General features: G+C 41.8%; 1 protein-coding gene across 1 annotated transcript in view; it reads right to left on the bottom strand.

Annotated features, from left to right (window-relative positions):
* Nucleotides 1-27,541, bottom strand: part of znf462 (zinc finger protein 462) — a 48,859-nt gene extending 21,318 nt beyond the window's left edge. The window contains exons 1-3 of the mRNA XM_080046744.1: nt 27,420-27,541; nt 6,528-6,778; nt 725-5,964 (exon numbers count right to left, since the gene is read on the bottom strand). Of these exons, the coding sequence (XP_079902870.1) occupies nt 725-5,964; nt 6,528-6,738 (5,451 nt within the window). The 5' untranslated portion in view covers nt 6,739-6,778; nt 27,420-27,541. The remainder of the gene's footprint in view (nt 1-724; nt 5,965-6,527; nt 6,779-27,419) is intronic.
* Nucleotides 27,542-27,940: the final 399 nt, after the last annotated feature.

A 27,940-nucleotide genomic window follows, 5' to 3' on the forward strand; every position in this document is an offset into this window, starting at 1 on the left:
ATTTTTCTTCTATGAAATCGTTTCCCTACGAAGAGTGTGAAACTGTTCTTAAATACAGGCAAATATCATAGAAAGTTCATTATTTCAACAGAGAGAAATACAGTTTAAGCTTTTTTTTTGTTGACTTATAGCTCATAGAAATCCAAAATCCATCTGCACAATTTTTGAGTATTCAGTTTTTCTATTGGTCTTATGTAATATTCTAATATTTTGAGATGCTGTATTTTTGAAATTCCATGAGCTGTAAACTGTAATCATCCCAAAAAAAGTTTAACTTTTTGAATAAAATTAAAGACAAAAATAAATGTTGAGCCTTGAAGTGCTGTGGTTGACAATGGTAGCTTGTGACTACAACATCGGATTGAGGACACATTCAAATAATAATGTAAAAGGAAAATTAAATTATGCCAGTTTATTTATTCACTAACTTAGAATTTCTGGATAATGCTTGTTGTCATCATTTTTATTTTCAAAAAATCTGCTATTCGTACATACTCTGAGCCTAGGCTCTGTAAACAGGTACGTTTCGAGCTATGGTGGGCCCCCTTTGTTTACATACCAGTTTACAGAGCCTTAGTTGTGTATTAACATCCAATTCCACACACACAGTAAGGACGGTTAGTGGATCGTAAGGAGATATTCACTGATTTTGACAAAAAGTGATTTGGTCAACAAGCGTTCTCCAGAAATGCTGCCTCCCCCTTAAAGGTGTGTCTCCGCTCACCTTCTCAGGCTTTGTCTCAGGTAGTTCTGCAGCTTTGTGTTTGCTGAGAAGCTGCCTCCTCCTCTCCTGCCTCATGGCCCTCTTCTCAAACTCCTCGTTGTGGTTCAACAGATGCGTAGCCAGAATTGGGAGTGTCAGGAACTTCAGCTCACAGTGAGAACACTGGTACAACTCAGAGTCCTCATCCCTGGGATCAGGTGACACCACAAAGTCCCTCTTCAAGTCATTGCTGTGGTAGTCATTGTAGTGCATAGAGAGCAGCTCGCCTGTGCTGAAGGACAACCGGTAGCATTTGAAACACTTGAATTGCAGCCATTCACCCTCTGTGTCCTGCTCTGTTTCAAGTGGAACATCTAACATCTCACTGTCTTCCTCTGCCATTGCACTGGCAACAATGTTCTCGGGATCTTTGGCATAGATAACGGTAAAGTAGCGACCAAGCTTGCTAGCATGCTGCTTCTTGGGGAAGACACCAGGGTGGCGTTTTATGTAGTGTGAGACAATGCTCTTTCTACTGAAGGCCTGGAAGGAGCAAAGAGAACACCTTCTGCTCTCCACAGCCAATCGCAAGTCTTCACTCATTTCTGAATTGTCCCCTTCTGATGGTGGGGGGGCTATCACCTTGGCAGGTATTTCAGTTATAGTCTTGGAAGCGGCCAGACAATGGGTATAATAAGCATCAATATCATGCCGCTTCTGGTAGTGTGCTGCCAGGCCTTTGCGTATAGGGTTTGTGTATGGACACAGAGCACATTTGAAGACATTGTTTTTACCCTCCGGCTGAGCACGGACATTGTTGTGCTTGATACGGTAGTGGCGAGCGATGCCTTTCCTGGTGGAGCAGAAGTATTTGCAAAGCTGGCACTTGAATACAGCATGTTTCTCTGTCTTATTGATGGGTAACTGGGAGAGGGCAAGGTCCAATTCACTGACCTTCTGGACTTTTGCTGCACTTGATATATTACTAGCACTGCATTCAGCTACTGGCTCTGTGTCTCTGCTCGGTGAGAAATGTGTCATTGAGTGAGTGAACAACACAGTGGCGGACTGATTGTGATATTTCTCATAATGGATTTTGAGTTTTTCCAGCGTCCCATGCGTGTACGGGCACATTTTGCATCTGTATGCGCCATAGCCCTGCCTTTGAGTCTTGCTCTTGTCATCTCCTTCATTTAAGTCTGGGATTTGCTCTATATCATCCGCAAAGTCTTCTGCAGTGACTTTCACTAAGGGGTGTCTTTTCTGATAGTGAGTTAGGACACCGTGGATTCGGGAATTTACATAGGGACAGTGACGACATTTATACACAGAACTGGGGTTGATGTCTGCCTCTTGTGCAAAATCTGCAGCTTTTACTTTCATGCCTGGGTGCTTTTTCCCATAGTGTGTGAGGAGGCCATGGAGACTGTTGTATTCTGAAAGACACACAGTGCACTGATAAGTATTGTTAGAGATGGAAAGACGTGGATGGGAAGAATGGGGATTGCTTTCTCGAGGTGGGGTGGCAATGACCAGTGCGCCATCATCTTCCACAGACTGGCAATTATAAGATGTGTGTTCATTGGCAACCTGCAGGTGGATCTTTTCGGCTGAGCCATTTCCCTTGATGATATCCAAAAGCACAGATTCATCCCCTTTTATGGCCCAGGGATGGACTGCCTGATAGTGACTAGTGATGTCCCATATTGTACAGGCCTCAAAGGCACAATCTTTACATTTGTAATGTTTAGTTTCAATGTTGCCCCCTTGTTGAGTGGTCTCTGGACCAGCCCATAGTTTGCTGGCCATGTATGTGTAATCAACATTGTGCTCAGGGTGCCGTCTTTGGTAGTGGAGCAGCAGGCCTTGGGGTTCAGCATGGGAGTAAATGCACCACTCACAGTGATAGCCAGCCTCCAGAATACCATCCTGGTAAGCCCAGTGTAAAATGGTCATGGCTGTGGCTTTCTCAGTGGGGTGCTCTTTCTTTAAATGCTTCTTTAGGGCGTAGACATAGGGGGATGTGTACGAACAATGCCTGCACTTAAGGGACCGCAGGGACGTCGCATTTTCAGCATCTGGAGGGGCCACGATTACAGCAGAAGAAACGCTGCTTGACTGCACCATCTGTGCACGCTCACGCTGACTCCGGACAACTGCAGTGTGACGACGTACAAGGTCAGCATTGGCCTTGGTCTCCTTGTGCTTCTTTTGGTAATGAATAAGCACTCCTTTTACAGTGCGGTTGCCATAGTCACATTGCTGACAAAAGAACAGCTCGTCCTCCCCTTTGTCACCATTTCCTGGTTTAGGGCTTGAGTTGTTCGATCCATCGTGACCATTGTTCTGAAACTGCTTTATGAACTGTTTGGGAGCAGCAATTTGCAATTCATCCATTAATTTCAACAAACCAGGGGTGGGAGCGCCATGTTTGATATATTTTGCTGTCACTTTTACTTCTGGGTGTCTCTTTTGATAGTGGACCAACACACCAACAACAGATCTATTGCTGTACACGCAGTGTTTACAGTAGAACATTTCTTCATCTGATCCATACAGTGCTGTGCTTGATTGTTTTGGAGGCGTAGGCCTGCTGATATTGTATGAAGAGTTTGCAACTTGCTGTGATTGATCGACTGAGATTACCTTCATGGTTTTCTGGATACGGAAATAAGATGCCTTTTGCTCTGGGTGTTTCTTCTGGTAGTGGACCAAAACAGAGTGCATGTTGGGGCTGGAAAAGGAACAGACATCGCAATCATAGACAACGACATTACCACCTATAGATTCTTTGACAGTGTCTGTCTCAACATTGGTTTCGGGAGTCTTGGAGACAGTTTTCTGGACTGGGCTGGAGGTCGACCTGGGCGTTGACGAGGCTGAGTTTAAATTCTTCGGGCCAGAGTTTAATATCTCCCTCAGAGTTTGTGATTCACCAGTTTTCTGTGACTGCTCCACTACATAGCTGGAGAAAATCATAGCATTGTTGATTTTCACTGTAGGATGCATTCTTTGGTAATGGGGCATTAAGCTCCGGACATTGGGGCTTGTGTATGAACAAAAGCGGCACATGTATACCAGATTTGGTTGGTTGAAGTTGAGCACGTTGCTGGCTTCAGGGTGGTGATCCATGTAATGTTGATGCAGATCGTTGTAATTTGTGTATTCGATGTAACACTCCAAGCAGCGGAAGACCGCACTCTGGTCCTCGGGGTCCAGAATGTACTTAAAGCTGAACTTGATGTATGGGTGCATCCTCTGGTAATGGGTGCTGACGCTACGAGCTGATTTGTTGTGGTAATCACAGTGTTTGCAGTAGAAACGAGAAATTCCAGGTTCCTCTGAAAAATCGGTGTTCTCTTGAATAGTACTGTCACTGGGGTCGGCAGAGATGTTTTCACTATCATCTGAGAGAGTCAGTGATATAGGAATGTTTCTAGGTTTTGACTTAGGGTTGCTTTTTCTTTTCCCTATTCTTCCTCCCTCGTTAGCGATCATTGATTCTCTTGTAAGCTGTTGTGTGTTATAGGTGAAGACAGGGCTTTTATCATCATGGTTTCCACCATCGTTTTCAGCACCGGCGTGATCTTCTCCAGCATCTTCATCATCCATGTCATCTAAGTTTATGACTGTGTCCTGTTGGCTTTGGTTTATCTTACTTTGAAGGTTACTGGCAATTTCATCGATTCTAGTTCTTTTTTTAACCGAGGACAAATCCAAAGGCAAGTCATTGATGGACTTCCTGGCTCGTTTCCCTGTCACTAAGGGCTTTTTGGTGGCAAGTCCCAAAATGGAGGTCTGGGTTTTTTGTAGTAAGATTGGGGAAGCGTCCACTTCAGAGTCCTGCTGGTCAGTCAGCTGGCTTTCAAAGACAGCTGGATCTAGGTCGTCACAATAGGAATGCTTATGCTGCTGGTGAACCCTCAGACCTTTTAGAGTGGCGGTAGAGAAGCTGCAAAGTGTGCAGCGATGAGGGTTCTGATGGTCATTTGGCGTGCTGGTTAACTTTTTCCCATTGATTTTGGAGCCTGCGCTACCCCCATTGACTGGCTCTGCGGCATTGTTATTCAAGGGGTCTGGGCTGTCACTTGTTAGGTCCATCGTCTCTAAATCTGAGGTACTGTGGCTCTGTTTGTGCGTGCCTAGTTTGAGAGGGCTGGTGCAAATAAATGGGCATTCGTCACATTTATAAACTGTGGTTTTACCGGAAAGGTGAATGTTTTCAATGTGGCGGGAGATGCTCCGCCTATGCATGGTGAGAAAGGAGCAGAAGGGGCACTGAAATCGGTTCATGTACTTTCTAAATGGTATTCCCTTAGTCTCCAGTAGTTTATTATCCTCAGCAGATAAAAGCTGCTTTGCGTCTGCTGACAGGGTCCCAGTATAGCTGGTATCATCGTCTATATCACCCAGCTCTTCGTCGTCGTCATCATCATCCTCCAAGCTGCTCAGAGAGTCTTCATCATTGAGCACGTTGGAATCCATGTCGATTACACTGTTGGACATGTCAGATGAAGCAAACCTCTTGGACAAAATGGAGGTGCCCGTGCTGTTGGGTGTAACTGCACTAATCTGTGCATATTGAAAGGATGAGAGCTCTGGGACTGATTTAGCCAACAGGTTTTCAGACATTTTCCCTTCTGACACTTCATTTCCACAAACATTAGTGAAACTCATATTTGATCTGGTTGGGCTTTGGGAGGTGGAGGGAGAACCTGGTTTGGGTGAGCTTGCACTTGCCTCCCCTTCCAGCTCAGCAATGCCAGAAACAATCTTGACCTTGTCACTGTGTTCTTTCACCACGTGATTAGTCCAGCTGTCTTTCTGGTCAGTCTGATAGTCACACCATTCGCACGCAAATGTTCCTTTCATGAGTCCACTGGCTGAGTCAGATTCCTCTCTGTTCTCAGAGTATTCTGAAGGATCTCCAGTGAACTCTGAGGGAATTTTCTTATGATACATTAGTTGGTGTTTTATCATCCTTGCTTTTCGTGGAGACTTGTATGTGCAATACTGACAGGAAAAGACTTTTGAATTGTCATCGTGCATTAGAACGGTGTAGCTGGGTTGCTTGGCTGTCTGCGATGAGATAGTCACATCTGAATCTTCTTCTTCAACATTATGCACTTTTCTGGCGTGGTTTCTTAAGAAGGATTTCGATCTGAAGTAACGGACACAGAACTTGCACTGGTAAAACGGCAGATGGGTTTCAGATGTCTGCGTTTGTGTTGCATGGTTGGAATTGTCAGTGGAGGTGGGGCCTAAAAAAGATGAGAAAAAACAGGAGATGTCAGCTGAAAAATAGGAAATCAGTTTAAGCTTCAACATTTTGTTGTTGTTATTCAGCCTTTTCCTTATTTCTGCCATTAAAGTTGGAGTCAGCGATTCTGGAGAAGGCTTTTTGTCAAAATACATTTTTCACAAAATACGTTAATATCTCCTCACGGCCCACTACCTGTCTGTACTGTGTGTGAGCTGATATTTGTTTTGGTGTTAATAAACAGCCAAGTTTAAACTGGTATGTAAACGAAGGGTATATAAACAAAGGGGGCCCACTGTACTTAGTAACATACCAGTTTACAGAGCCTAGGCTGTGTATTAACACCCTTACAGACAGGTAGTGGATAGTGAGGAGATATTTAAAAATACCCCAGAATCACTGACTCCACCTTTAAAACCAGAAACCAACTCAATACATTTGTATGCTCCTCAATAAAATTAATAATCGTCCTAGTGTGAAGAGATCTTTGAAACAGAAACAGTAATGTTATCAAATCCTAAAAAAGAAAAACTGTAACATCTGATTTAACGTGGTTTGACATACTCATTCCAGCTTTAGGAGGCGTATAATCCTTGTCCTCTTTATCCTCATATTCCCCCTCTTCCTCCTCATCCTCCTCCTGGTCTTTCAGAGAGTCAGACTCATCGGCATCTGCAGGCTGCAGGAAAACAGTGTGCACTTCCTGAATGTGAGTCTTCAAGTCATCATATGACTCGGCACGGAAGTCACAGCCATCACACTGCAATACCTCCATCACTAAAAAGAGGGAGCCCTCCCTGGAAAATCAGGGAAACCTGCAAGAAAAATAATGAAAAAAATAAATTATTAGGACAAGTGGCTGTGATTGAAAAGAAGAGTAATTTATTCTAATCATGTTAAAGTATTCACATGTGCCATAGGTCTATTTATAGCGCAAGTTAAGTGTTATTTACTGTAGCATGGATACTTTATGTACAGATCTATAAAAATCAGGACCTCAGGACGAATATTATCCTGCAATGTTTCATTGTTAAGTGTTGTGAACATGCCCTTCCATAAAATGTGCCTGTTGATGATGATTTGGCATGATTACCAATGGCCATTTGTGCCGTGAACAAGGGATGATGTGTGAGTGTAGGATGAATGAAACATATTTTCATGTAATAACAAGTAAGACCAGCAAAGAAAATGCAACATTTGTTAATTTATCTAAAACTACCCCATTTTTTTGTCTCATTTTCAAAACTTAACCGCATGAATGAAGATCCACAAATATACAGTATATGAAAATTTAAATATCTCCAATCACTAAAATGCCCCAAGCAGTCCACAAGACTAACAAAACAGGATAAAGCATAGAATTCAGCAGATGCTGATGTTACTCAGAATACTAAGAAGGTCCCATTTTTTAGCATAACATCGTTCCAAGAACAATGGAGGGACTGAGGAGGGATTATGGGCTGATTTGTCCCATTTGTATTACCTTGGGATAAGCAACAGATGGAGAGCAGCTCCACAGCTCAGTATTTAGAGCAGACTATTCCATCAGATTGAATCAACTGCTCTGAAATAAGATTGAATGAATCAACTGAGAGATGAAGGCTTTATGTCCCTGGGCATCCCTGCAGTTTGGACTTGGCCATAAAAAATAGATGTTTGTGATGCTGCCATCATTTCACAGCTCTTTCTTCGTGGCTTTTTATGTCAATTGTCAATTTATCTAGAAAACAATATAATATGACGGACCTATTCAATATGATTTTCACACTTTCTTTTGAACACATTAACAACTAAGTCAAAGTGGGAAAATGTGCTAACTAATAAAAGTTACTAATTCAGTCATACCATATATGCCTATGAAAAAAAACATCCAACATCATTGGTCATTTTTTGGACAAAGTTCCTCACCTGAGTTTAACTTTACATGTAGTTATAAAAGTGATTCATATTACTGTTGTTACTGAACAATATGGACATCTTCCAGGTCTTAACATATCTGAACCTACAACCCTAGGTCAGACTGAAGTTGTTCTGAATGCACATGTGGCCATTCTGCTAATAACCTAGAATGCCAGGTGTATTATTTATATTGTCCACCTGTGCATATCAGTGTCAGATGGACAAACAAAAAAAATGAAATTCAAGACTGAAACAACAAGTGTACACATTGACAGTTGAGTTCACACTACTAGGATATGTCAACACATCTCCAAACACAGGTGTGTGCACTGTCCTTTTGTAACAGTTAAAAACAACCAGGACATAAGCCTTTGCATGTTACGACCATTTTATTGGGTTTCTCTTCAGTGCCAAAAACCTTGATGTTCAAGGACCTAAATCATTTTGTGTTTTATGTTTTTTTTTGTTGACACTGGAAACATGGAGGAAGACGTGACAAAGGTCATGCCATGCTCCACTCATACTAAGGACATCCAGTGGACACAGTATTGTCCATCCTTACAGTCCAGGAGCACAACTTTCATTTGTGTATTCTACTAGCCAAAGACAAAAACATTTTGCATGTATTCAAAGAGGATTAATGGTTGAAACAGCAAGCATGACCCGACCCCATTCTTCTTAATGAAAAAAAAGTATACAATGACATGATACGCTGTGGTTCCTTTCAAGAGTTCAGAATCAGTTCTCCCTGTACTCTTGATTTATTGCGAGAGGATGAGGATGTGTCATGAACTGCTGAAATAATACCTAAATACCTAAACTAAAAACTTAAGTAATTAATTATGAAACTATGTTAAATATTCAACATCATTCCATGACATAAGACTAATCAACACCCAATTTAATTTTATGAGGATGGATCATCCTACTTCATAAAACAGTGGTATTATAAAGCTGCTTTTAGAGTAACAGTGGTGTTATTACATCACTATTTATTCGTTTTCCCTTTGGGCAAACAGTTTTTTTAAGAACACATCTTTATTTTAATCATCTTTTGAATTTTACATAAGCAACTGCACAAAAACAAAAAACATTAAGGAAATCTAATAGGAAATATAGCACACCACATAGTCCTCCTCTATATGTTTTTTGTTTCCCGTTAGCCCTTGAGATTTTTTAAATTGTCTACAAAAGAACGCTTCTCTGACATGGCCCTTCCAAACTTAAGATCGAATTGTGCCAATTGTATACATTAAAATGTACAGCTGGTGAATACACATGAGAAAGTGGTTGTATAATATCTTCTGTGGCTCCAGAGGTTGCTGCACAAAGACTAAGATAAACTGCCTCAAGCAATGTAATTTAAAGTCAATATTGGTTTGGGCTGAAGAAGATGAAGAAGAAGAGAAGCTCTTAATTGGAGTCCATTGGTGCTCAAGGGTTTTAATGTGCATGTTATATGATCACAACCCATGTGTCTTGCCTGCCTTAGTTTTCAACCTGTTCAATAAAGTCAAAATGCCAAGAAAATAAAAAGAAAAGTGAGTTTACCAGACCTCTGTTAGCCAACTGCACATCTCTGGTTGAGGTGATACCGCTCAAAGCTATGTTAGCTGCTAGTAGCTTAAAACATCCAAAGTAATGCGAGGTGTTGACAAAAGTCTAACTCACCGAAATGTCAGCCTTAAGTATAAATAATTGAATTCTGAGATTTTTTTTTTTACTTTTTCAATTTCAGTGTAATTTATAATAAACAAACCAATTAATCAAATTATGCAATACTGGAAACAAATATATTAAACTGGTTATTGTGTAAGACACTCAGCTAACAGAAGTCTACTGATTTGGCTGCTGAGACCAAAACATTTCAAGTGAGATCTTGCCACAAACAGTTGGGAATCCCGCCCTGCTTCCCACACCCAACTGGCCAGCCAGTGGAGAGCTCCATGAGAGCTGGCCAAGCTGCCAGTATGTCCCTGAGCAACCAGGGGATCCATTGTGTTTCAGGGTCAGGTTACAGCCTCACCACGGGGCCCCACCCTGCTCTCTTGGCACTTTGCTGCTGTTTTGAACAAAGTTGCCTCCTAATGCCAGGCTCCTTGACATGGATATCAAGAGAATCCTTTCGGAGAGAAGGGGAGAGGAATGCCAGGAGAAGGGGAGGGGAAGAAGAAAAAGAAAAAAAACGTCCTACACAACAACCATCTGCCTTCGAGTTGGCTGCGTCTTTTCAGCCAAGTCAGCCAGCCTGCGCCACACCAAGTTAATGGGTGATATTGTGTAACCGCTTTCATCTAGTCAGCTGGGGGCTTGAACAGGCAGCGACTGAGCTGCTCAGATCCTCCTCTGAGCCGGGAGCTTCAAGGGCAGCCATTTTAGGAGCCTGACTATGTGCGCTTAGGTGTTCCAGGCAGTGCATAACATGGAACCACAGATCTGGTCCTCTTCCTCAAAGGCAGACAGCCTGACACTGGAGAGCTGCTGACAGAAATCTATCCGCCAGATGCACTGCACTGCACCCAAGCCCTTCTGCCCACACAGCTCAGCAGAAAACATCTCACACTCTTGCTCGGCTGCTGACGTTGCCTGCTCCTTCCCTTTCTTAGGGGACATTATCTCTCATTTGAGAAGATATTTCTCAGAGACAATGCTACAATCTTCGACACAAAAAAGACAGAATAGGTCAGAAATAGGCCAAAGTGTGTCTCTTTGGAGGAGTGGCCAACTACAGTACCTTCCACAAGGGGGTCTAAAAAATGTGAGGCTTGTCTGAACTTCTTTATCTCAAAGCTCGGAAACCTTGAGCCCTGGGGAGAAGACGATAACGGGGGCAGAGAGAAGCAGAAGGGGGAGAGCGGGCCCTGAAGGGGAAAAGGGGTGGGAGGAGAAGGGAGAGAGCATGACACAGCCACCTGGAAGACCTTCAGTTGTAAGGCAAACGGAGGACAAAGCCATCAGACTGGGCTCCCTAGATTCCAAAGTCTACTGACATTTGTTAATCACCAACCGGTCTCTCTGCATCGGCGAGCTCTGCTAGCAGTCACACCCTCTACTCAAACTGCCTGACAGCAGCTGCTGCCCTGTCTGAAAGAAGGCCTTTGATTAAGCCAGCATTAAGCTGATTAGAAGTACAGAGGTTTTGTCCTTAACTGTTGGTTAGTGCTACTACCATCTCATGCCGTCAGGGAGAGAAAAATCCACTGTTGTGTCAATGTTATTATTATTTGGGAGAGCATCCTGGCTGGCTTTAGATCTTTTATCTGACAAACAAGACAGGACGTGCATCTTGTCAACCCGCACACCCTCAATAATGAATGACCAATTGATCGAAAAAGGACAGCCTGCTTTGTTTTTAAGGAAAAATACTGTTGAAATAACAGCAGCAGAGCCATGGAAATTGATTTTTTCTTCTCTGCACAGAGAGATGAAAATTCTATGCATTTTTCTTATTTCAGAAAAGTTATTTTAAAGAGGGGATTTCAAAGGTAATACTTAAAATCATGATCTCTCTAGTGCACGGCCTCCACTCATCTTACTCGAAAAGGAGTCGAAGGCAGTAGCAGAGAAATACCTCATTGTGTCTGCAGGAGAGAGAATGTGGCCTTTTGCACAAACAGGAGATCAGAAAAGCTGGAGCTGGAGACCAAGATGGCTACTCCCATCCTCTGATGTCATCGGCCCAGGAGAACTCAACCCACCGGATCTCATAGTGTGCTAAGCAGTTGCTCATACACCAATCACACCCTGCGTGATGTTACGCATACAGGCCTTAAAAAAAATACCAAAGAGTTGAAGAAGCCCATCTCTTAACAGAAGCCTTCACCAAAACAATGTATGCTTAAGCTGAACAACTATATCAGGTGCACTGCTTGCAAGGGTATATTAGTTTGGTATTGGTGCAGGTGTATATGTCACCCTATTACATTCAGATGAATGTGAAACTATGAGATCAAATCAATTAACCCATATCAAAAGGATCACAAACAAATGTCATGAAGCAGCACATTTATGGTGAAACTAAACACATGACCTTTCAATCTCCAGCCAAAACCACATTCAAAATATTTACCTAACACAACCATCTTGACATGTTCATCAAGCATGCTCAATGAACAATAAATAGAAACCAATGATAATGGAACTCATTATCAGATTTGATTTTGCCAAACTGCTACCATCTTTGTTCTATATGATTTGTATTAGACCTCATTACAAGGGTAGCAGTACACATGACCTTTTTTTTTGGTCTAGCCTTTGCAGCTCTATGTAATCAGACATTTTATTTCAGACACAGGAGACAGGAAGTCCGCTGCAGAACCACCATGGCAAAGCAAACAGGTTCATGACCAGCATACTGCATGTTGCCGCACCTGCTCTCCGTGTAAATAACTAATATTCAGATTTTTCTGACAATCTCATCATTGCTTTACCTCTTTCTGCACTGTTCCCTTATCCCAGACATTTTCCTCACAGTAATAATATGCACCTGTCTTTTGGGCACATTGTTCCACTTTGAAGCACTCCCTGCTGTGAAATATATCAACTTTTGACAGGGTACGACAAAAGAAGAGTCCGTTCGAGGCAAGACAACTATTTAATATCTTTCACATCTGGTCAACAAGAGCCTATCTGAGAGTGTGCAGTTAAATGTTTCACTTTTTTTTAATAACATGTATCACCAACTGAATTAATGGAACTGAAAAATGACAAAATGTCATATTTTAAGAGGTATAATATAAGCTAAAATGAAAGGCTTTTACTGTGAAGCAGCTGCAGGCAGGTCACACACACACACACTAGAGCAGTGCCGTAACTACCTGATGTTTACTTTAATTACAGGGCAATCTCATTAGACATAGTGTGAGGAACTAACTGCACTTGTTTTCCTGTCTCATTTGAATTTGTTTTGGATGTTGGTCAATTCATCCCTTAATGTCACATATTGTAAATGGCAATGTCATTGTTAATACCAGTAGTAAATATAACTTTTCAATTATAATCCTATTGTTACAATAAGTTTTGGGAAAGCCCATTTTCCTTGCAGGAAGAAGAAATAAATATAGAGTGCTATTTTAGTCACCAAATTGTTTTCTTTTTTAATGCACTTACATAAGAAACGTAAATGACCTCTTGGCTATTTGTTTTAACAATACCATGCACCTGTCTTTATCGCAGTGTGACAAAATCTCTGTGCAGCCTTGCAGAAGAAACACTTTGTTACTGAAGGCTCAGATCATCATCGCAAAATCCAACATCTGCTGATGCAAGTATGGCTCAAGTGAGGCAGCAGCAAGAAATATTTATTTTGGCAACAAACCTTTAATCATTCTCTTTACCAGACACAACTGAGAGAATTTGAAACCAGAAACACTGAGGTAGGTAAGCTTCGGTTTTATTGGCTCATCCTAAACCAAGTAACTGTATCAAGGGGTGTAATTTGACAATGAAACAAATGTAAATGCACAGACTTCATTAGGTGCATGTTGTGGTAAAATAAGGTAAAAGATTCACTGTTTATCTGTTGAAGATCCAAAGCAGACTTTAGTCGAATAATAAGTTATTTGATGGGAAATTATGGTCTATTATTAACTATGTTGATCAATTTTACTAGCAAAAATCTCTAGTTTTGGCTACTCCATTGCAAGTATTTTTTTTCTTCTTTATCTCATGTGATAGAAAGCAGCCTTAAAACTTACAAGCGTCATTTTAATTTTGGTAATGGGAGATCTTTAAGGAAATTCCTCCTTGCTAAAGTGATTGTTATATGTGGGGTTAGACTTGACAGGGTTAAAACTACATACAATGCTCCTAAAACAGATTGAAAACGTACTCAGATGAAGCGCCGGAACAGTTCAGACTGCCTCTACCATCCAGGCAGGCCTGAGTTTCAAATAAAGACTCCATAGACGCTGACTAGAGGATCAGGATAACTGAGTCACTTCTTCCACATCTGTGGGAAATCTTAACATACCATTTCAGTTTGAGCTGTAGTGAACTCCCTTAACCTTACCATCCTTTTTAACCTTTGTGAGTTTGCTCTGTAATGACTTGTTAGTTGGATGATTAAACTATAACTTTATAATTTATGAATGCCCATTTCAAATACAACATCTAGGCTAATAGAATTCCCTCTATCCTTGCAACTATTTGTTTTGACTTTAAATTGATCAAAAATTATTCTGGACTAACAAGTTCTATAAACCCACTGTTCACTATCTGCTCAGCACCGAACGAACGACACACAGACCCAGTTAGCAACTAGCGAGATGGACAGCATAGTGAACATTATAGGCTACCTCCTTAAAACCAACATTTTAACGTCAGTGTAAGCATGTTAGCATTTAGTTCAAAGCACCGCTATGCATAAGTACATTATTACATAGCCTATAACCTGGCTTCAGCCTATTAGTTTTGTTGCTTGAATCAAGTAAATTAAAAAATAAACGTTTAAGCTGGTGAACATAGCGGAGCATTTAGAAGCTAAAGAGCCAAACGTTTCCTTAAGGAATTGGTAGGGATGAAAAACAGAGTTGAAAGAGAGTGAATATTAAACTTCTATTCATCAGGTGGCCAGAATCATGCCTGGATAAATGCTGGATTTGTAGTTTGTTTGTTAACACTTTACCACGTCAACTTAAAATGTGTGGATAAGTCAATGTTGTGTTCATAATTTGTTTCAGCTGCCCCAAGTGACCAAACATAGTCAGATATTGAAATTAAGTAAATAAAATAAGATGAAATTGTTAATAGTGTTATTGGGCCGGACACATTTCATATATAATTTGTTTATGGCACATCCCTGCTGTATTATTTATGGTGAAGAGACACAGGGCTGCTACAGGGCAGGCACTGAAACCATACACAGCGCACAGCTTAATTAACAGCTTGGTCTGTGCTAACGTTCACTTATGCACCCATGCAAAACATAAGAGGAAGAACACCATTACACAACACACATGCACACAGTTACTCAGCACCAACACCTCACCTCGACTACATGCAAAGGTCTGAAGCCAACATGTCTTGGATTTTTCACAGCTTTGCCTCACCTGCAGGTCTCAAAAGGCACATTAAAGAAATGGGTTTTGAATATGTCACAGAGCATTACTCCCTTAAAAAGGATCTCTTATGAATTTCTTAATACAAAATTATTTTGGTACAGATTAGAAATGGTGCCCTCAAATGCAAGCCAGCCAAAATAAAAGCGTCAGAGTTTGCAGCGATTATTTGGCCAGCATGCAGCTTACACTCTTGGTATGCTCACAGTTTGGCTTTATCTGTCAGTGCTATAGCAGATAACAACACTAGTTCAAAACGGAAAAGCTGGTCTGACCTCAATGACCTTCATATTCCAATACTGTTCTGCTGTCTAATCCCTTCACATAAGAATAACATATTGACGAATACAACCACAACAGTTCATAGGAGCCTCATATTGTGTTTTTTAGCATGGAAAGTGGAAATACTATAAACATTGAAGTGTATCAGTAATCAGTGTTTGGGTTACAAAGATTTTCATAAAAAGTGCATTGATTAAAAGTGACTTTAAGACTGTTGTTCTGTCCCATTGCACCCAAAAGTGTTTGGGTTCCTGCTACAGGAAGACACCAAGGTTGTCATTGAACCAAGTCCTCATGCAAAAAGGGAAGTTAAGACAATAAAGTGGGGAGAAATGTGAGGAGAAATTAGGAGAAAAAAATTAGGAGTTGAAACTGGCAAAAATATAATAAATAATTAAAGAATAAATACATAAATAAATAAATGTATTTTTTTATATAAAGATTATTTAGTTTTTTGTGTAAAAATAATGAACCCTTTATACCACCAAACTTAAATGGCTGGAGGAAGACCATTTGACTTGTTAGCTTTCACTTTGGCCTTGAATGCTTTGATTATAACACATGCATTTAAACAAGTGATGATGATCCACTTTTTTTAGGTAATCTAAAAGACTTTGATATTGGATTAATTTCAAATACCTCAACCTAACCACCTGCATGTGACAGATATATATCTTGTTTCTGTACTGTATTGAGCATATCTGTTTCATTGCGACAGTGCTTCACCACGTGGGTGATAAGAACTATAGTGAGCAGGACAGTGAGCCCTCCCCTCTCTGCCTGTGATCAGAGCACAGAGCTTCCTTAAATGATGTGATCACATGGTGCTGCTCATTTGAGGAAGTCTGAATACAAAGAGATGAGACATCGATCCCACCTGGCCGATCAATGGACCAGGCCTTTTCAGGGGAGATGTGAGGGAATCAATAATGTTCAGCATGAACATTTTGTCATAACATTCATCAGACATCGGCTGGAATGGGATGAATGGGATGAACATTGTATGAAATGCAGCAGACAGAGTAGAGTTAGAAATAAAACAGTAATGCCATTACACACGTCCCGGCAAACTGTTCATCTTTATGATCATATTTATATATAAATATATAGATTTAGTTTTATTCCCTTGGGTAAATATGTGCAATAAATGTGGCAGATTGAGCAGCCAGACTGATCATTTTTTAAACTAAGTCATCAGCTACAGTATGTACCTACACATTTGAATCACAATGCTGAGACCATATCACAATAATAATTAATTAACCTACTGTGGATGGGCAAAAACTTCAAAACGTCTCTGGGACAGGCCAATATCATCAGAATGTGTCATAAAGTATTATCAACCAGGTCACTCAGAACGCTGGTGTTAATATGCCAACAAATCTGTTTCAGGAAGTAGATGGGATTCAAAGAAGTAGGTCAACCATTAGCCAGCAAACACAGCCTTGACCAGAAACGTTCTTAGCACGTCTTAAGCCACATCCATCTGAAAGATCTGATGTGAAGTAAAACACTTAGTGTGAAAACAAGACTATGTCGCTTTCTAAATGAGAAATGTTTCCTCTTACAAATTAAAAAGGTGACTTCCTAAGAAATACATTGCACCCTTTTTCTGCTACAGACTCACTTGGTCTGCTATGACCAGTAACTTAAGAGGGGCTAATGTTAGCTAAGGTTCCTCTGTAGCTGACTTTACCGTCACTTCTCTAACCTTGTGACTCTTGTCTACTTGTGTTACTGTTCAGCTATATTTTAACACTTCCCACATCCCCTTGTTGCCACCGATTCCTCTGTTTGGCAAAATTATAATAGGATCACATAAAATTGTGCTAAATTAAAGTCGGATTGTGACGTAGTGCTTCTCTGGTTTACTTTTGGAGACAAGATGTGGTTCTTAAAATATAAATATATACAAAACGTTTTCTTTTTTGAGACATGGCGTGAGCAGCATTACTCAGAAAAAAACATCCCTTGCATTTTCTGTACAGGTGGATTCAGGATATTTCTTTTAAGTCACCGTGAATATGAAACTCCCTTTAACCATTTATTTTTCTTTACAAGGAAAATATTTTCCCAAATACTGTGTTAGTGTTCTCAACTGTTCTCTTTCCCTTGAAGCCAACACAACAGCTGTGTACTATTATGGGCAGTGCGTTACCTCAGGCATTGTCCTTAAGGTGCTATTGCTCTATATGTCAGATCAAAACACTCTACCTTGGCTTCACCAGATCACAAGTTCCATTTCCATGGGAATGAACAGCATACTTGCAAAATGCACGTGTTATTCATCCCATTGCCCCTCAGCTCAGATGTGTTCAGACTACATAAAACACTTGCTAAGTGCATGTTGTGGATAGAATGTGCTATACAGTCCTTTAGTTATTATTAGCTTGCCGTTGGCCTCCTGGTACTTTTTCCTTTAGAGCTTCCTCTTTACATGACCATCCATCATAGAAAGATGACCTGATCTAGATAAGGTCTCGGTGGTGCAGTGACTCCTCTTAAGTCTTTAAGTTTGTCTTCATTATGTTCCAGAAAGGTCTTAAATCTGATTTTATCTGTTTCCTTCTCTGAATTTTTCAGCAGTACCATCTCAGAATTATTGTGTTGGCTCCTTGCTGTCCATGTTTGTCTTCATACACTTTGACATTCACTGAACATCTAGTTTTGTTTGATGTAATTAGAATCACTACTAATTAATATTAGCTCCATTTTTGATCATCAATGCAACTCAACAACACAACCCTAAATGAATGCAGCATGTGTATACTGAGGGACTACGAACAGTAGCTTTGTGTATTTAGCTTTCTTCCAATGGTCTAGATTTTTCTGGTGAACATTCAGGAAACCGGCTTACTAAACCCCAATTGTCTCAGAGGACAATTCTGCGCTGCAATCTAGTGAGCTTTGCTGATCTGTCTGCAGTCTGACCTTCACCGGTGTCACACTCGGAGGACATTTAAAAGACAGACCTCACCACTGCGGGCCCAGGCAACCATTAAGGACTCTGGGTTAAGAAGGGGATCATGTAGGCTTACCACCATCCTATTAGGTTGACTAAATGCAGGTTTAATGGAACAAAATGAGGAAGAAGATGCATCATGTAATTCCCCTCTTACTGTATCACTGCAGCAGTGTTTACGGAAAGTCACTGCCCCTTAAAAGTCTGTTTTGAAATATCAATATCATGCTAGGTATATCTTCTAATTCCAACAGCAATGCTGATGCATTACATGGTAGAAACAGGGAGCTAGTTCTAGAGCAGTGGTTCTCAAAGTGCGGCCCGCGGGCCAATGGCGGCCCGCGGAAGCATATCTGGCGGCCCGCGGCCCGCATTGAATTATGAATTATTAAAAAAAAAAAAAAAAAAAAAAAAAAAAATTATAATTTTTTATTTTTTTTTTTAATTGAAACGCACGGAGGGGATGCGTCCCCCATAACAGTAAAAACAGTACAGGGGTCGAAACACTTAAATATCCCTCCTAATTGTTTGTATTCATTCCCCACTTATTAAACTTGCGAAGTTCGGCTGGCCTCTGCCTCTCGTTGCAGACGGCTGGTCAGCCTCCCGCAGTGCAGCAGGCAGTGTAGTGGTCCCAATGTAAGTTGTTAGATAGTGAGCTTGTCAAGCCCAATACGATGCACTTTCTCACATTCAAGGTGAATTAGATTAGGTCAAGTGTCTAAGGATGGATGCTAACATTATCTGGTTTCTAACTCTTTTGCCTAAAGTTTAGCTAACAAACTAACGTTAGCTAGCTGCTGATAGCCATGGAACTATCTGCCTAGTTGACTGCTGATAGCCCACCCTGTTTATTTCCAATGTATAGTGTCATAATAGTTAACACTGCTGATGCATCATGAGTAGTGAGTCCTACAAAAAAACACTCCAAAAGGTGATACGTTTTCAATGTGTAGAAAGTTTTGAACAATAAAGTAGAATAAATATTTGAATGCAATACAGAATGCCTCAGTGCCTTGATTTATATTCCATTAGATGTGTGTCAATGGGAGCGAGTTGTCTTTTCCTTAACATTTCCACCATAAATAAATACAGAAGACACAAATTACTGCATAAAAATTAACCAAAATGCACAAAATGAAGTGTTCGAACCTCAAATTTTTCTGGGGGACAACCCCCAGACCCCCGCTTTTAATGTGTGTTCCCCAATGTTGAAATGAGACCTAGCCCTTCATTTATTACTTTAAATGTGTTAATTACACAGTATTGGATGCTGACCAATACATGTAAACTGTAAAGACGCAAAGACGCTGGCCATTGAAATTATTTCAGTTTTATAATTTTTTTTCCTTCGGCGGCCCTCGGTCCAATGTTGGGTTCCTAAATTGGCTCTCAGCTATCAAAAGTTTGAGAACCCCTGTTCTAGAGCATTGGCGGATTTTGATCTTAAACCTCAGATTATTCTGCTGACTGAGGCCTTCAAGCAGGTCATCGTACCAAAGAAAAAGAGACAGAGAAGCTGAAAGAGCAGAGGGACAGGATGCCATTAGAATGGCTCCCAGTTGCAATGCTATGCTAATCCCAGGACGAGAGGATCATTTTCTATTTCATGTGTGGGTCGTCCATACTGCAAGGTCAGATGGCGCCTGTGTCAGCCTGCCTCTCTCTGACAGATGTTACCTGACATCACCCATAAAGTGAGACAGCCTTTAATACTTAATATCACCGCACTCACTGTCCCCTTTCTCAATCAAAGATATCCAACTTGCTAATGACATGTTTCTCTCTAAAGCCGCACCAAAGAAAAAAGAAAAAAAAGAAGAAGAAGAGAGAAGCTGGCCATCATGGCAGAAGTAACCTTGCTCCAAGGGTAGCCTTTGTGTTTGGCGAAGGGCTCAGATTGTTTCTTACAAAAAAAATAAGAGGGGGGGGGGGTGCAAATGCAGAGTACTCAGCAACAACATTTGACCTCTTTTGCACAAGAAGATAATGACCAAGCAGATTAAGAGGAGACAAACCTTATGTGGCCACTGTCTTCAGGTTGTCATGGTGAAAACTTGGTATGTCGAAAAAAAATTATACATTCAAAATGTAGTTTGCACATTATTATTTTTATCATCTCCTGCCTTCAGGTTTTAATCACTAGCCTTCAGAGATATTTGTGTGACCTTCAAACCTGAAATCTTTACAAAGCAACAAAACAAGGGGGGGGGTTATAATTCCCCCAGATAAAGACTGCTGGGTGTGAAGGTTAGATAATGAATACCCTTGCATAGCCGCTCTCTTCATTCCTGTTAACAAGACCAAAAAAATATTTTTTTCTAGCCAAGGTGTGTGTGTTCATACCATAGCAGAAGTCAGAGCCCACGAAATCAAGTAGCTGAGTGAGGATAGGAGGTTTGAGTTCTCTGGAAGTCTACTGCTCAACCCTCCCTCGGTAAAGTCACCTCACTTGGCTACTACTGTCATCTCTTTCTTTCTCTCTCTCTCTCTCTCTCTCTCTCCCTCTCTCTCTCCCTCTCTCGGGGCTGACAGAATTATCTTCTGCATCAGAGCTGAGGCTGGGCCAGCGCTCCACACAGAGGACTCCATTTCACACAGCCAGCCCCACTGTGGCCAAGGAGACAATCCAGCCAATCATGCTGGAGTATCAGTGGCATGACCATCCACCATTTTGTGCTCCTCAAGGTCTTTGACTGTCCTGCTCAGCTGAGTGGAGCTGCTGCCTCTTGCTCACTCTGCTATCTCGTTACACAGATGGAAGTGTTTAACCATAAAGAGCACGGACCTGAGCGAGCAGCTTCCCCTGCCTGCCTGTCTGTCTGACTGTCTGTTCCTCTGCAGACCTGTCATGGCAGTCGGCAGAAGCAGAAGTGAGATGTGTGGTTTTTGCTCGCTGCAAAACATAGCCACCTAGAGTGCGGCTTGTGCTGTTCTCCACGAGCAGAAGGCAATGTCCTGAGGAGATCTGAGGATTTTGTCTCTCTAAGTATGGAGCTTTGAATAATAGGAAAAGCTTAAGAAGATATCTGGGAACAAATACAGGTGACCCGAAAAAGGTATTCACGTGTTTTAGTGCCTCTAGGAGAGAAGTAGAATATTCGTTTCTTCTAGACTGAAAAGAACAAAATATTTAACTTTGGGAAATCCTCAGCAAACACCATTAAATATTCTACCCAAAAATTATTAAGTGCACAGTTTAATTAATAGCCTTGGGCGTGATTATCTTTTACAATTGTTATATGGGAAGGAATGGGTAGATATATATGGTTTCCTCAAGAGGTTTCTTCCCTCCAGCCTAAAGAGAAAAATTCTAAGAAAACTCTTATTTTATCAAGTACTGTACACAAGTAGGCGGGAGCAAAAAATCACACACAAACCATGGATGTTCACAGTCAGACATATGAGGCTTTTTAAAACGGTGTTTTGTTCAGAGTACATCCAAGAACTTGGGTTCACAGGCTGAATAAACAGCACACTGAAGAGTTGGGCAAGTGAGGGATGTCCGAGGACAGATCTTGGAGAAAAACCAGGAAGTGGTTTTCCACAAAGACAATCACTCCAGGAAACCTTACATTCCACGCAGACTTGTAGTCCATCCCTCCTAGGAAACCATTTCCGGACGTAAATCATTATGCTGCTGTCTCAAATAAATTCTCCATTACATCAGACAGCATTTATGGACCACTGAGAACAAAACACAAAACTGAGGTCAGCTCTCGAGATGCCAAACTAGTATCCAGTATCTGAGTGATAGATAGATAGATAGATAGATAGATAGATAGATAGATAGATAGATAGATAGATAGATAGATAGATAGATAGATAGATAGATAGATAGATAGATAGATAGATAGATAGATAGATAGATAGATAGATAGATAGATAGATAGATAGATAGATAGATAGATAGATAGATAGATAGATAGATAGATAGATAGATAGATAGATATTCTGTTTTCCTTTCATCAATTAAAATGCACTCTGGAAATAGAAAGAAAAAAACAGATTACCAGAAAAGGTCTGTAAGATGCAAAGAAGGGTTTCTTGTAAGTGGTGCTCAGTGGACAACTGCCAGAAAACACTGCAATGCTGACTTCCTTGTGAGCCTGACATGGCAGTTACTACAGTTACAGGGAGTGGGTGAGGTTACAAGCTCGTCAGGATGGAGTTTTTCAGAGTGACCAACAGAGGACACGGGAAGCAATAAAACATTTCTGTTTTAAACAGAGACGAAAAGCCAACCTCAAAAGTCTGATTTCGTCAGAGAAATGTTGGAGGACAGGCAGTCTCTACGGACAGCTGTTTATAGCTACTGGTATGTTTGTCTCAAGAAGAAGAGGAGAGGTGAGGTTCCTGTCTCCAGGTTCACCGAGCCGGCCACTTGAGGCAGCAAGTTTGAGAAGGGGAAAGACGAGAGACCCATTAATATTAACTTACCAATGAGACCTCCTTTCCGAGCTCTTAAATATTTAATCGTCCTCGGACAGCTCTGTTGCTTCGTAGGCCCAAGTCAGTGTGGATCCCTTCTACAAGACCACTCCTGTTCCTGCTCAATGAAGGCCTTGTCCAGTGGCACCACACACTGCCCAAGGAACGGGCGTCTCCAAAGAATTCAGGATTTTTTTTTCTTTCCACCACAGGCAGCTCCAGGGCTGACAGAGTTGGTTCACTGTGTCTTATTAGAGAAGGGCATACATCCTGAATTCAGGCTGGAAACCTGAGCACGACCCGTGTAGAGGGCTTCATTTATCCCACCGGACAAACTGTTTCATCTGCATGGCCACTTAGATGCAAAAGTCCTAATTTTATATCAAACAAGCCCCCAATGTGCTAAACAAAGAAGCTGGCAGGGACAGACACAACTGTGAGCTAAGGTGAGGTTTGAACTGTTGTGATGTTCTGGTGGAAAGCAGAGAGGAGGAACCAGTTCTGCAGCAGCGGGACATGGCAACTGACAACAAAAACTGGAATGACACCTCTAGCAAGCCACTTCCTTGTTCCATTTATTTAAACCCCTGACATGATGTTGCTGCTTTTTGGCTTTTTCAGACAGGCCTACAGCTAGTTTCACAACATTCAGTTATTCATAAGGCAAGTTGTTCAACAATGCCAAAAAGGCTTTAGTATCTGATGCTAAATATCTAAATCCAGGGAGAAAATGTGTTAACGCAGTGGGGAAGGTCAGTAAAAAAAAAAGAAAAAAAAAGAGAGAAAGCAAGTTATTTTTTTCTGCAATGTAATGACTAATGTGTGGATCTGGGGCCTTGTGTGTTTCAGCACACTGAGTGTACAGGCCGGGCCAGGGCTGCATCTCATGAGCCATGCATCATGTCAAGAAAGCACTCACTGGAGCATTTCAATTTGCTTTTGTGCGTCTCCCAAGCCTTCGTCGCTGCCCCAGGTAGAGAAGAATGGAGGAGTGCATCGCCCAATGTTAGTGGGTGAATGAGAGGGAGGGAGGGAGGGGTGTGTGCATATGTGTGTGTGTGTGTGTGTGTGTGTGTGTGTGTGTGTGTGTGTGTGTGTGTGTGTGTGTGTGTGTGTGTGTGTGTGTGAAAAGAGTATCAGAGTGAGGGATGAGCTTCACACCGACTTCCTTCCAGCATTGTAACCATCGCAGAAGTCTCTCTTGTTAAATCCCCTGTCGAGCTTTTAAAGTGAAACCCTTGAAATACCTTGCCATAATCCAGTTAGGTAATTGTCCTGTAAAAGTTACTACCACAGATCAGTTCCGCCCTGTATGAACTGCGGCAACAATATGTCCAAAAATTCCACTGGTTTGGTTGCCCCGGTGGCGCTTACCATTAAGGCAGAGGTCCTTATCGTAGTGGGCCCAGGTTTGACTAAGGCCTAGGCCGTATACAGCCTGTATTCCCCCTTTCTCTCCCCTTTCAATCCTTTGCTTAATACCATCTAATAGAAGGTGAAAAACACACTATTAAAATCCACGGTTTAATTTTGGATCACCTGTGTAGACCTCCAAACATGATTCAATATTTAGTCAAGTCCATTGGACCGAAGTGGAAGGAGCAACATGACAACATAATATTATAGCAAGTTGCAATAATGTATGTTATCTCTTTAACAAATCCATTAAGTGTGAATATAACATACATGGTGTTGTGTGTTTAATAAAACTATAGCAACTTTAAAAACTATTTAAGCCCACCACACACAGCATCCCTCCAATGCATGTTAAGTCTCACAAAGCAACAAGTATCTCCCCATGTTTGCTGGTATGAAATAAATCAAACTCTATGTAGTGGAAATGCAACAAGTGATTCTTTTCAGTATCAACTAATCCAGTGATTCATTTCTTGAATGAGGTTGTTTGAACACATCTGAAAAAGACGTCAGTCCAGCGTGACATGCTTCTCGTTTAATCTAATGGCACAGGTCCAAAGATATTACATTTTCTAACATGTTGTATGACAAAGAGAGGCAACCGTTTAGAATACTATAAAAATGAGAAAAAGCAGCAAATCCTAACATTGCAGTACTAGTAGTACATTGTGGAACTAAAACAAAATGGGAAAAAGGTCTTGGTTTCACCACAACACAAACTATTGGAAAAGCCATCTATGCCTATGATCAAAAGGCAAACAGCCTTGACCTCAGTTGGTGAGTTATACTGAAAAACCTTAGCACACAGATTAGCTACCAGTATGGCATGAATAAGCTTTACAACGGAGACAGAGTCAAGAATGTGTTCAGGACTTGTGAAAGTTACAACAGGAACTCAAAGCACAAGTGAGTACAGCGCACAGTGTCGAGTAACCGAGACAATCTGTGTGTAGTAGACTATCTTCAAAAAACTTAAAAAACATCACAATCACATCCAGATTGAAATCACTGGGCTCGTTTAGCAGAACATGGGCCAAGTCATCCACCACTGCACTGTATCCAGCCTGCTAGACAAATGTGTTGAGCGCAGCACATTTCCCGGCCCAGCCTCTGTCCTCTGTGGGCTCCTCCTTGAGAACCTGTTTGCCCTGCCAGGCTGCCACGCCAGAGGAGAAGGAACATCGCCACCATTTTGATTGCTTCTCCTCAGCCACGGCATTGTCGCAGCACAGTGTGTCAAGCTCACAGTCTCCTTGTCAGCAAGATTTCACACACAGTGGCCAGGGGAACTGCAGAGCGTAGCCCCACACATACACACACACTATAGCTTGCTAATACACCTCCCTGTGGTCTGGTCAACAGACACCTTTAGGACACAACGTGAGAAAAGCACCTTGGGGCAGTGGACAACATGGAGCTGGTTAACAGATGACTATTAGTCTTTAGAACTTTGAAAGGTCAGTTACTTGAAACAGGCATATAAACAACATCAATAGCTATAAGTAGTAACACTACAAACCAGGACACTTTACTGATTACAGATATGGGTCAAATTTCTCCCAAGAAAACTCCTCCAGAAGAAAAGAATTATCTTGAGTACTTCCTTTAAGAAACTTTCACACACACACACACACACACACACACACACACACACACACACACACACACACACACACACACACACATATATATATATATATATATATATATATATATATATATATATATACTGAGAGAAAGGGAAAGAGAGAGGGAGTGTGTGAGACCACTTTGTTGAACATTAACTACCTGCCCGGCCAAAACACTGCATTGTTGGGCATTAATATTCCTCCCTCATGTCCCTCAGCGCATCACCAGACACACAAACACACACACTGTCCAAAATAAAATGTCAGCTGCAAACCTTCAAATGTATAAAAAAAAAATGATATCCCACGTTTATTACAAGCTACAATTGTGCTTATTGGTGCGAAAGAAAACCCCCTGGAGTTAACCTTGAAAAGCACCACCAAAGGAGACCTTGGCTGGCTTTTTTCATAGTTCTTCTGCTTCCTCTTGCAAACTTCCGAGCTGAAAACAGCAAGTAGGAGGGGGGAATGAAGAAGCACATGAAGAAGAAGAGGAAGCAGAAGGAGAAGAGAAGAGCTTGTGGTCGCTCTCTTTCTCTCTCTCTCTCTCTCTCTCTCTCTCTCTCTCTCTCTCTCTTTGAACACAACCTTTGTTCTGGCGTGAGGGATCCTGCCTGTGTGTGACTCCAGGGCTCTCCTTGGAGACTCATCTGCTTTCCTCCATTTTATGCTGGAGCCCTGACACTATCTACCTAGTAGCATGACATACCTGACTTGAGACCATGTGACAGCAAAATAAAATAGGCATCCAAACAGATTGCAGGGGACAATGTATAGCAGCAGCAAGCAGCACCAAATAACAAAAACATTAGAATGAACAATATGATCAATCAGAAAAACCATACTGTGTCATTTCAGCAGTAGCCTACCACAGAGATCTTTAGCTCCAACCCATGTGGAATCAAAACCACCACCAGATAAGGTTTCTTTATGGAAAGATTGTGAGGCGCATGAGAAGGAGGGGAAGGGAGCACACATAACCTCCTCACACTGGACATGGCTTTCATGGCATAGTGAGTGTGTGTGTCTCTCTTTGAGTGTCGGTGTATGTGTGTGGACCAAGGGCTATGCCAGCTCCTCCTGTGTCGCTAATGGAGGCTGGTTTAGGAGAGGAGAGCAATCAGTGCAATGGCTTCTTCTCCATGAAGCTTACGCGCAACAACTCGCGCGGTAGGCTAGTAGGGAAGGGGTGGTTATACACACACCACAGCCAGTAATTCCCCTGACCAGACATGTCAGAATAACAAAACATTAGGCTACTCCGCACTCCTCTGGTGCTTTGCCGAAACACGCAGGCAGGCAGCAGACCCCTTCTCTTCTCTCCTCTCTCTCTCTCTCCTCTCTCGGTAGCCTACACCGCCGCGTCCATTTCCTTATGTCACTTTGACAACAAACCGACAGGCGACATAGCGAGAGGACGCGCTAGGTTGGGTATAGGATATTAACCGGGAAGCGAGGAGACCCGCTTGACTTTAGCTGCGTGTAGCCTATGGGTGCCAGCCGGAGTGCCCATGCACCCGACTAAATAAAAAATCTCGCCCCGGCTTCCTCTCCCAACCAAGTCGGCTGGACCCTGGACCAAAAGCAGCAACAGAGAAGAACGAGAGACCGAGAAGGGGGGGTCAGTTCCTTTTTCCAGGTCATTCACGAGGCGCTCTCCACATTATATCCCATGATCTACCAACGCGACGTTCTCGCAGACCTTGAAAGCCCCCCAGCCGAAATCTTGGCGAAACTGGAAATAATAAGTAGTGGAAGAGAGAAGAAGAAACAAACTCACTGGTACAATCTTCTCCTCAAGCGATCCTCCCAAAAGTTGTCCTCGTATTTCATGCGTGCGCCCGGTCGGTCTAATGGATGATCGCCATCTTTCCTGCTTCTCCTTTGCTGCAGCTGCAGATGACCTGAGATCCGTCTGTCTCTGAATAATGAGCAACCACCACCACACAGACAAGGAAGACAATCTGCAAAGCAGGCTACACACAAAGAAGTTTGGGTGACTAGCAAGCACCAGAGGGTGCACAAGAGTTTACGATGAGACGAACTGGGAGCATCAGCAGCAGCAGGATGGACAACGTCTATGGTGTCTGAGAAGCTCATCCTTCATCTAGACAGAAGTCAGATATCGCCTGCTGCAAAGCCGTTTCAGACCACCACCAAGATACACGCGGCCACGGTGCCTCGTTTTTTTTTTTTTTTTTTTTTTTTTAAATAAATATATAGGCTAGGCTTTCCATAGTGTGTCTGCCACGTCATGGGGTTATCTGCAGTTCACTTTGGTGGTGATGATGATGCTGCTTC

This window comes from Ammodytes marinus (assembly GCF_949987685.1).
Source record: "Ammodytes marinus genome assembly, chromosome: 18".
Classification (NCBI taxonomy): Eukaryota; Metazoa; Chordata; class Actinopteri; order Uranoscopiformes; family Ammodytidae; genus Ammodytes; species Ammodytes marinus.